This window comes from Leptonychotes weddellii, chromosome 13 (assembly GCF_054177405.1).
Source record: "Leptonychotes weddellii isolate Sample4059 chromosome 13, ASM5417740v2, whole genome shotgun sequence".
Lineage (NCBI taxonomy): Eukaryota > Metazoa > Chordata > Mammalia > Carnivora > Phocidae > Leptonychotes > Leptonychotes weddellii.
In genome coordinates, this window is record NC_138381.1 from 27598612 (window position 1) to 27610424 (window position 11813).

Consider the following 11813-nt stretch of genomic DNA (forward strand, 5'->3'; position numbering starts at 1 on the left):
TGACCTAATTCAAATACCTCCTTATGTTAGAACTGCAGCTGTCAAGTGAGCTGAAACAATTTCTGGTAGCCAGCTATTATTTCAACAACACTAAAGACCCGTCCTTAAGAGCCCTGAGTTACTGGGGTTTTTTTCTTCTCAATTGGTAACATCTCTTTTCCCAGAATGAAAACCCTGCAAGAAGATGGAAGCAAGGAGATAAGCAACAGACATCTTTCTTAATTAATTGACTCTGATTAAAAGAAAATAGTGTCTTTAAAGCTGTAGCTACAGAAGTCAGCCTGTGAGACATAGCATCTTCTAAGTCTTAGATTCACTCCATTCGAGCAGCCTGGAAAGTAGCCAAATGCGTGCTTCTAACAACTGCGACCATGCAGGGGGCAGGAGAGAGAAAGGAGAGACAGAGTGAGGAAGGGGAATGAAGAAAGAAACGGAGGAGGGAAAGGGGGAAAAAAAAAACCAACAAACAGAGACAGAGACAGAGAATGAGAGAAATCGTGGGAGACGCAAGAGTGAAGGATAGGAAGGAGGAGGGGATGTAAAAGACAGATTTTTATTGGAGGCAATTGAAGTGGTTGCTATGAGACCCGCTCGAGCAAGAGGACCAGCAGCGAGCCCCCCGACGCTGATGGTTCTTACCTCGTACTAAACCTTTCTTTTGACACAGTTTTAGAGTTGCTTAGTATCTGAGCGAGCACCTGACACGGGCGGGCGACTTTTTCTTTTTTCTCCTCCCGTCTCTCGGGTAAGATGGAGGTAGAAAACGAAGCCAGCTGCTCCCCCAGCCGTGCATCAGGCGGGTCCAGAGAGTACAAGGTGGTAATGCTGGGAGCTGGGGGAGTTGGTAAAAGCGGTAAGTTTTAATACCAAATGCTGGGGAAGGAGGGAGCTCTGGAGAGGCAACTCTATAGAGTGAATACTGATAATAATGATAATAGTAATGCCGTGGGGGGCTAGCTAGCTGTAGCAGTTAAACGCAAGTATCTGACAGGATGTTTAAAAGTAATAAGGACTGCTGAAAAGATGTAGACAAGTCAGAATGAAAAGACAGCCAGTGATAACGTATAGAACTTAAAGAACATCTTTTTTTTTTTTTCCTTTGATTTCTTGCTGGGTGATATTTGATCATAATTTATATGTCCTTTTTAAAGTTAATAACATGATATTTATGAAATAGCCATGGTATCGGGAAAATATGCTCCTGTTCTCAAAAATACTCACATGAAGAAAGAGGTGCTATGAATAGTCAATGAAACACACATACGCAAACACAGACACACAGGAAGGAGTATCAGTGCTGATTGTTGTGTTTGTTTCTTTGATTAGGATCTCCCTGTCCCCTTTTCCTTGTCTCTGATCTGACATAGTATGGTGTGGTCTTTGAAAGCCATGAGGAAAGTTGGTTTTTGAAAGTGACAGGGATTGAAGGAATGGCATTCTTTGTGGGACCTGTGCAGGGTAATCAAACCAAATTTTGTGGTTAACAGGTTTAGAAGAGAAAGCTACATCTTAAAGGGACATGGGATGCTAATGGAGGTAAAGCCTGGTAAATCTGTTTTGCTCCATTAAAAAAAAAACACAACAGAAGTTGTCAGTGGTCGGGTTTCTTGAGGGGCTCAAAAGGCCAAATATAACAAATTCAAACAATAGATAGGAACAGTGTTTGAGGCTGATCAAAAGGTGACTATCTTGGGGCTATGGTTATCACTAGAAAATAAAAAAGTAAATATAACTTTTTATATAAATTCAAAAAGATCCCCATGAGGGATATATCTGTGGGGATGCCAGAAGAAATATTAGAGTTAACATGGACTATATATATATATATCTAATATATATATATAATATATATATATATACATGGACATATACATATATATGTAATATATTACATATATATATATATCTTCCATAGTTTTGTGCTTGACAAAAGATTCAAAGTTGAGGCCAACATTCTTGGCGTAAGAAATATCCCCAGCCAAAAAAAGTTGATAACTTTGGTAGTGAGTCTACAGGTGGTAAGAAAGTTGATCAGTAAAGAAAGGAGAAGAGAGAGTGAGACTCTAGCAGACAACAAAGGAGGAAGAGACATAAAATTGAAAACCCCCCACATCACCCCTCCTAAAAAAAAAAACACCATAAGGGATTACTATAAAAAGAAAAGAAATAGGTGAATCTGAATTTGGTCAATCACTAAATGCTTGGTCTAAGTGAGAAAAATAAGTTATCTCTTCTAATAAGGAAACGTGAAGTAAAAAACTTTGCAACTGGGTAAGAATGAGGAATTTTCTAAAAGCTTTTCTTTTTTTTTAATGTAATGGTTTGAAGGGGAAGAATCAAAATAGGTGAGGATTAGGGAGGGAGGGAAAGAAGGAGGAAGGATAAAGAGAAAATAATCCATGCAAAATAAAACTATCTTTTGAAAGAATATAGTCAGTCAGATACAAGGAGGAAGAACAATGTGAGAATAAAATAGGAGAGAAACAGCTCTAAGAAGAAGGCAGGAGAGGAATTAAAGGAAATGCCACCAGCAGTCTGTGAGGTCAGAGAGATGCTGCAAAAGCCCCACAGTGTGCCTGTGGATTACCTTTGCTTGCTGGCTGGGTATTTTCCTGTTTCACCAGGAACTTGGGGGATGTGGGAATAGAGTGACTGGTTTTTAGTCATCTATTCCATGGAGATGGACTGTGGAGAGAGGAGATGTAGGATAGGGCATCCTTCAGCAATATACTTATCCTGGAGGTGACATTATGTCTAGTGTTTTGACCTTCCCCATATACTGTTTGTACTGACTAATCATTGTCACCTTCCCAATAACCAGACATTTTTGACATAATGAAATGTTGGCAGAAATTGTTGACATAACAAAATGCTGGGTTGCTCTCACCTTCACTGTGTATATTAAATAGTTGAGCAAAACTTTTTCAGTGTGATTAACACAGGAGTAGCCAGCTCACCTCTGAGATGGTTAAGAATAAAAGAGGGTTAATAGTTCTGTTGTGCTGTTACTTTAGAGAGAATATAATTCATAGGACAATTCCAGGTCCAAAAAACGCCGTCTTTGTGGCTAAACGTTAGGAATCAGAGTGACGGAGTCACATCTTCCTCTTGGGCTTTGCCCCTGTGATTCATTTGGTGTTAACAGTATACAAATATTCAAGCACTGATTCTCAACATTAACCTCTTTTGAAAGTTAAAATGTTTGTTTTCAAATGAACTAATTTTTTTAAATAAAAAAGCCACTTTTTGTATTGCTGAATATCTGGATCAACAGAGCCCCAATTTACTTTTCTTCCCACAATTTCAATGGTTTATGTGAAAGAATTGTACAAACCTATTAAGGTGGGTTGTATGAAGGGATTTCAAGGAGATATCTGCTGTTCTGAAGAAATTAAAGAAGATGTATCAAGCTATCATCTGTTTCTAATTCTGAGTCATTCTGAGTCTGCCTTGAACATAAATGAGAAACTTAATTTACTGGAACCATAATTTTTAAATGAACAGAATCTTGGAGATTGTCTATGCTTACTGTGAAATTAGTTTTTTTTTTTTTTCCCCCGTATCCATATTTTACTAAGACATCCTTTGGTGAGTAGGAAATTTTGGAAGGATTTTCAACTTCACTGAAACAGGAATTCCCACAAGATTTAAAATGTATGGGCAAATAACTGTATTGTGTTTGAGAAATCTCAAACCACCAATCAAGTTATTGAGCAAGTACTATGCATGGGCCCTGTGCTAGTTCCCATAGAGAGGAAGCAAGAAGGAAGTGAACATTCCTGTGGCAGATATGGAAATATGGTTTTCATGCTAATCGCCAATCTTCACAATCTAAATAGCTGTGGCCAATTTGCAAATGGAAAAACTGAGTCCCAGGGTGACCACTTGTGCTTGGTCATGGAGGTAATGATAGATTTCTGTGACGTTTTACCTGATTCTTCTACATTCTATTTAACGCCCTAGAAGGAAAAGCAAAGAGTTCTACCACTTACTATCAAGAAGAAAATAGGGTGCCTGGGTGGCTCAGTCTGTTAAGCGTCTGACTCTTGGTTTTAGCTCAGATCATGATCTCAGGGTCGTGAGATGGAACCCCATGCATGGCTCTATGCTGAGCATAGAGCTTGCTTGGGATCCTCTCTCTCCCTCTCCCTCAGCTCCTCCCTAACCCCCACGCTCTCGCTCTCTCTAAAAAAAACAAAACAAGAAAGGAAGAAAGAAAGAAAATAGGCCTGTTGGTAATGCATTCTCTACCTCTTGAATGTTATATCTAAAAGAAATTTCTACCATCTAGACTAATATTCTCATTTATGTATCTATACCTTTTTTATCTTTAAATACAAGTACACAAACATATTTATATTATTTATAAATAAAACATTTTTATCACATTTATATTTATATAATTTAAAGTTATACCTAATATTATCCAAGAGTGTTATAAATACTGAGAAAACAGGATAAACAAGAAAGAGTCCCTACCCCATTTGAAAGATGGAGGAACCCGGGCCCGGGAAGTTGAAGGGACTTGCCAAATTCATGCCACAATTGTGGCAGAGTCACATCTGCAGCACAACCCTCCTGAACCCCTTGAGTCTGTTTTTACTCCATATCCAAGTATTTACACAGGGTATTGTAATTAAAAATTGGATCAATTACCCAATGAATTTGGTGTGAATTACGCACATTCAAGCCTCCATCTCTTTGTTCCATTGCCTACCATCCCCTCCCCTCCCTCAAAACAAAGAAAAATAATAAAATCTCACAGCTGTGGCTTAAGAATTTAATGGAGTCTAAACAATCCTTGTAGCTGTTTTAAACATGAACATTTCGCTGTCTCTGTAGTTTGAAACATAAGGGCTTTTGCTCCATGACAGAGCATGGCTAGTGTCTGCTTTCTTCCCCTGAATTCCCGTCTGGTTCTTCCAGCTCAGACTCAAATTATTCAGCAGATCTTATCCAATAATAATAAGATCTTACTTTCCAAGATAGATTTTTCCTACTCTGTTTTATGACCTGAATTGAGGATAAAATAATTTGAGGCGAGCAGGCCATCTATTCCCTGTGTTCAGACGAGGCATCTGAGGCACAGAAGTATTGATTTTTGTCCAAGAGGATACAGAAGGAAGTAAGAAACAGGAAAGTGACTCACGTTTTCTAACTTGAAATTGTTTTCCATCAGATTTCGTGAGAAAAGTAGATAACGTATTCGAATATCAGATGAGATTGACATGGACTTCTCCACTCCTAGGACACATTTTGAAATTACCTTGATGAAATTTTGTCAGGGGTAAAATATATTCGAAATAGTTGAGAGAGGGTGGTGTTCCTCATTGCTATTCCAGCCACGACCCCAGCCCTCTGGGACCTTACCCTGTCATGGGGGGAAATATATTGTATACTACAAACTGGTAAGTTTATAATGGGCCTCTGTCTAAGAACTGTGGAAGCTCAGGGTAAGCAATGGCTAAATCTGCATGTAAAATCTAAGAAGGAATCTCAGCAGAGGTGACACTTGAATTGTGTATTAAGGGATGAACAGGATTTCTTGAAGTTGAGAAGGAAAAGTACAGAGAAAGTGGGGGGTGGAGAGGAACAGAATTTAACAGGAACAGGGCATGCAAAGAGAAACAGCCATGTGAGGGCTATCACAATAATGGAGGGATCTTGATAACTTGGTATCTTTGGGGCATTTGGAAAAATCTCCCCTGAGTCATGCTTTCAAACTATCTCAGAAAACTGTGAAAACTAAGACCAAACAAAGCAACTAAGCTGAAAGCATAAAAAGTTTTAGGGGACTCAGAATTCATTAGAATGCATCCGTTGTGAATTTTTTTAAGAGGCAACTCATTTGTAAAATAGGCAATCCTACTCTGCCCCACACTCTCCTGCAATTGGTCTCTTTTATACGTTGAGTTTTGTGAAGCAGGATTTTATAAAATGAAAGCAATAACAATATTTTCTGAGGTAAACAGGAAGCAGCACAAAACCAATTCCTTCAACCACAATGAACTGGTATAAGCAGGTAGAAAATCGAGCCTTTATCTGATGAATTAAATCAAGGCAAACAATCAAGTGCATCATCCCTGTCCCTAAGGCTCTGTGTTTAACCTCATTAGCAGAACTTTGGATCTGACAAAGCTGAATAATTGCCACATCATGACCATGTGTTATTTGAACCCTCTGAACTGCAAAGGCAAAAGAAAAAATAAACAGGGAAAAATGAAAAGATTTCAAGACTCGGCGGCCCTCTGCTCTCACTCTTAATTGTCAAAACCCTGATCATACTGCACATCATCACTCACCACAATCCTGTCAGCAAGAATTGGCCAAGAGGTCCAAGTAAGTTTCAGTAGAAAAGTAAATTGGGAGCCACTGGCTCAAATAACGATTGAAAGTGTAATTCGGGTAAAAGATGTTGACGAACAATATTTCCACGATTATAAGCACTCTATAGATTTTAAACTGATAAAAAAAAAAAAAGACTTAGTACCATCCTATGTCTTTATCAGAAGAAGGGTCTGGAGATGAATGAACTTGTATTGATTCCTGACTACCCCTATGCTGCTCGGTGCCTTACAACTACACATTCACTTTGGAGCAGCAGTGGCCAACGATCTATTGCATTCACCAGACCCCATTTACTCCTCATCTCGGTCTCGTGAGGTAGACATTAGTGTCTGCACTTCATACATGATAAAACTGGGCCCACAGAAAAAAGTAATGTGCCCAAAGACACAGAGATACAAAATGATGAGCCCGAGGCCCCCACACATCTTTCAGTTCAGTGCTCACCCTATTTTCATTTTCCCACGCTGAGAGTTTTCATTGTATTTCTTGAGGAGATGGTACAATGTACCTGAGTTCTGACTTCAGCTGAATCTTCATAGATATATTTCAGACAACAGACAAAATCATAGACACCAAAGTACATGGCAAATTTTAATTTTATATAGAAACTACAGAGAGTATTACCCTGATGAGGTGTAGCCAGGGGAGGATGGGATGTTCTGACCCAACAAGGTTTAGGCACCAAGGACATCTTGCGTTCTGGTTCATTCCGAGACCCCTGGGGGCCTCATCCACATAGGGAAGTGATGACAGGCCCCTCAGCTTGACAAAATCAAGTAACACAGTAATAAGAAATCATTAAAAACTGGAATTATGTTAATGAAGAAAGTAAATGGGGTGCTGGATATATCAGGTGGATTTTTGAAATCTCTTGGGTGCTGATCTGTTTTAGGGAGAATATTTTCTCTGTATGTGTATATTACAGAGTAATGGAAAGAAACTCCAGCTCACAAATGGGAAATAACCTTCTCTGTCTTTTATTTAATAAGAATGGAGGATGTGTGTGTGTGTATGTCTGTGTGTGTCTGTGTGTATCTTGCATGTGTGTGGTCTGTGTGCCTAGACCTATGAAAGGCCCAGAACTATTACCAAGAATAACAACCCCCACCCTGTCTAGCAGTGTGAAAGGGATGTGAGAACAGAGAACTGTTGTGCAATGGGGTAGGTGCGAAGGGAGAGATGTACACATGGTATTTTGAAAACAATGTGCACTGTGGCTCAAGAAGTGAGAGGAACCTCCTATAGGTGGCTTAGCTGCTCAGCTACAGCACTGGAACCAGAAGCCTCCTGACTTTCTGGATGATGGGTTTTCCCATTGAACCATGCTGCCTCTTATAAACCAGCATAAAATCTGCTTCTCTTAATTGGAAGCTAGGCTGCTGAGGGTGATTATTTTGTGTGTGTGTGTGTGTCTTTGCAGTGTGGTGGTGTCATGAGTGTATGTTCTCTGATAGAGGGCCATCCTTTGCATTGCTTACAAGCATGCCTGAAACTCTCTGATCCCTGAATTTGGCTGTTATCTACAAGGCCCAGCAATGTTCTCAACTCAACCCCTTGGGTTTTGCTCATAAATGGCAGCTCTCTGAGGACCATCCCCGAGCAGTGCCATCTGCTCTTCTGGTTCATCAGTGGGCACCAGCTAAGGGTCACTACTGACAATTGTGCTAGGTAATCCATCCTGCCCTTTGTCTGCTCTGCCAACAGCATCACATCAGCATTGGAATAGGACCTGTTCTGGTCTCCACACTCGCAGGTGCTTGAGCATCCCGCCGCTGCCGAGTGTATCAGAGAGATAGAAGTATGTGCCAGATTCTCCCTGGAGTGTGCGTGAAGCAATGAGTGGGCTGGAGGACGCTGGAGGACGCTGGAGGAAGCTAAGGATGTTGTATTGGGAAGGGAATCAGAGGATGCACAAGGTTGAGAATCCCAGGGAAAAAAATCTTGACTTGAACTAGAACAAGATTGTAGAGAAAATTGGTGGTCTCACAATGAGACACCAGACAAGGATTTTTAAGTGGTTTGATAAGATATGTGGTAAGGGAAGGTCTTTGTTTAGAAGATGGCTTGTGCAGGGAAGGCATTGCTTGGGTGTTTGAGTAGTTACTTACTGAAGGGAGAAGGAAACCTTAGAGAGTTGATCACTCCATACTTCCTCTTCACACGCTTTAAAATGAGAAACATGTCAGTGTGGCCTGTGCTGAAGCCGGTGGACACACACCAGGAGGGATGATTCTCGTTCTGCCCAAACTATGTCTCTGTCTTTCAGTTTCTTACCCCAATGAAAATAATGTGAATTTTTGAGTCTTTAATGTGCCTGATTCTGTTCTAAGTGCTTTCTATACATTATTTCATGGGATCCTCTAAGACAATGCAGTGTAGCTGGGGTGATTTTCTTTAGATTACAGAGGAGAGAAGCGAGGCTTGGGGAGGCTGAGTAACTCGTGCAGAAACCCAGAACCTGTGGTTGCCCTGTGGGAGTCAGCCTCCGCCACATCCTGTGCTCTGAACCATCGTACGCTAGACCGCTCATGTCCCATGTTCTCCACCTGCCCTGGATCTGTAAGATGACGCCTCAGCATAGAAATTATGAGAACAATGTGAACCGAAGGCTTGGGCATGCAGAAACCCAGACTTGTGTTTTCTCATCTGTAAATAAAAATAACAAATAACAAATAACAAAACCTCGCACATGATAAGTGCCAGATAATGCATGTAACGTAAATGGATAATTTGTCTTTAACAAGTTGTCCTTAATAGCATTTGAGCTTACAGGGGCCACTCAAACTCTGAGTCTCTATTTTTCCCATCCAAAAAATTTAAAAAAATGACATTATTTAAAATTACCTCAGAGGGCTGTTACATAGATATTAGAAAATATTAAATACTGTGAATTATAATGCCCAAGATATTCCATCCTCATTAAATCCCTTGCTTGCTCTCCTCCTTCCTTCCCTCCTTCCTTTCCCCCTCTCCCACATTTCCACCTAAGGGAGTTCACCTTAGTAGGGTAGGGGAGAGTAATGGCAGATCTTTAAATGGGTTATAGGAAAATGTGATTTGGGTTGAATATTGTAAATGTGTCATTGTCTCTCCACTTGCTCTATGCCTACTTTTGCTCTCTGTATCCTTATATTGATTAGTTGCAGCTTTAGTCTCTTGAGTAGCAATTTCACTGACAATAATAATGGCACGTTGCTAGTTACCCTAGTAAGCAATCCCTGTATTCATCCTAATTGACCCATCACAGGCACACACACACCCCGCACTGCCTCAGAGAGAAAGGATTTGAGGATTTGAGGACAATAGCCTGGCCTGTTATACTAGCACAGAGGGTCTGCTTATAGGGGCTACAGTTTATAACAGAGCAGACCTGTGCTCGAATTTGGACTGAAATTTGTTTCGTTAATACATGTGTTGTTTTAATACATTTTGAATAATGAGATAGTCCCTTTGTTCTCCACAGTAGCAGCTTTGCTACATTGAAATGGAGAGCCCTCTTTAATGGTTGTAGGAACAGCTAATAATAAGCTACACATATAGATTTTTGTTAAATGGAAGAAATCAGACTCTTTATTTAGAAGCACAAGGGGCGTGCCTGTTATTTGAAATTGAATTGTACTTTAACTAATTGGTCTCCTCCCATCATCTTTTAACCTATGTGGACAGCCCACTGCTTTCTGCTCCCCATTTCACCATCAGGGCAATTGTCCATTTTGCTTTTCTCTTCTCCTGCTCAAACGTCTTCAGTGGCTTGCCCATTGCCAACAGGCTGACATCCAAAGTCCGCAAGACTCCTGATGTGTGAGACCATGTGGGCCTGTCCATCAACTAATCATCAAGGAGGCATCCCCAAGGCTCGTCACATAGGGAGCGGTGTTGTGTTGGATGGCATAGAGGAATCAGTCCAGACAGGGCAGAAATTTGGGAACAGAGACAAATGTCAGAAGTCAGGAGGAATCAATGAGGGGTTGAAGTAGAAAATCAGGAATACCTTGTTAATGGAGTCCAATGAAGTACAAGCATGAAGATCCAGAACCAAGGCTACAAAAGCCAAGATGATGCAGAACTGTTATTTTATGTTGGTCCTGTTATGAGAAGGTTTGTTGCCCTGAGTCTCTCATTTCTCTCTTAGCCTCTCTGTCTCTCTCTCCCCCTCTATCAGTGTGAGCTATGCCCTGATCTAAAAAGACCCATACCAACCAGAATGATCTGTCTTCTAGACAAATTACTCTACTTCTACCTCTCAAATTCTTGAGGCTTCTTCCGTATAGTATTCATATAATTATTCCAACATAAGCTCTCTCTTCCTTTCTCTCAATTTATCCAGTTTTATCTTTACTTCCAGATTCTGCAGAAGTATTGTCTGCTCCTTCATATCTTCCCAGTCTCCTCCAGTCTAACATTTGTCCCCTTACACTTAAAATTCTTTCTGACTCTTCATTTCATCACTGCTCACAACTATACAGGTTCTTCTAGTGTCTGGTTTGTGGTCTTAAAATGTTATTTAAATCTTGCCTTTTTATGTGACTTGCAGTCTTTTTATACTTGATCTCCCCATCTTGAATGCAAATTCCTGCAGGATAGGAAATAGATTTTATATGGTCTTTTCTCTCCTGTGAAGCCTATGGTAGTAAATTCTCAAAAATATTTATAAATTCAATTTCCTTCTTTCATCTTTGAGAAAGGACAGGGAGTAAGACACCACACTTACATAGTGAAATAAAACTAAGCAGTATTCTAAAATTCTGTGATGTGAAGAACCCTGGATATAGAGAAAGAAACTGGAACCAATAGAAGTATAGTAGGTATGTGAACAGAGGGGAGACTGTGGCTTGGGAGGAAGCTAGGCTCAGGCTAGCATGAATACTCTTTGGTGACAATGGATTTGAAGATGAATAAGCCCACTCTCTGTTTAGGATGCTCAGTAAGACAAAGAGGTCAAAGTAAGGTTGTGGGCCAAAATTTGGCAGATAGGCAAGAATAACCAATATGCATGTGCCATGTTGCCAAAAGTGATGGTGTGCTAGGCAGATACTGTAGAATCAGGAAGAGTGCACATTCCTTGAAAGCTACATGACGGGGACAGTTGGCAGCTGAACACAGATGGAACACTGAAAATAACTCAGGTTTTATTTACCAAACCATTTCCCACCTGATACCAAGAGGAAGGTAGGGTGGAAGAAAAATATTTTATGAAATGTTCTCAGGGGCACCTGGGTAGCTCAGTTGGTTAAGCATGTGCCTTCGGCTCAGGTCATGATCCCAGGGTCCCTGGATGGAACCCCTCCTCAGGCTTCTCCCTCTGCACCTCCCCTTCCCCCTTCCCTTCCCTTTCTCCCTTCTCTTCCTCTCTTCTTCCCCTTTGCCCTCCCCTTCCCCTTTCTCTCCTCCTCCCCTTCCCCTCCCCTTCCCCTTTCCTCTCCCCTGCCCCTACCCTTCCCCCTTCCTCCTCCCCTTCTCCCCTC

At 40.8% G+C, this 11813-nt stretch overlaps 1 protein-coding gene across 1 annotated transcript in view; it reads left to right on the forward strand.

The window, feature by feature from the left end:
• Positions 1-543: 543 nt before the first annotated feature.
• The window catches only part of RIT2 (Ras like without CAAX 2), a 155584-nt gene continuing 144314 nt past the window's right edge, over positions 544-11813 (forward strand). The window contains exon 1 of the mRNA XM_081802510.1: positions 544-853. Within this exon, the coding sequence (XP_081658636.1) occupies positions 751-853 (103 nt within the window). The 5' untranslated portion in view covers positions 544-750. The remainder of the gene's footprint in view (positions 854-11813) is intronic.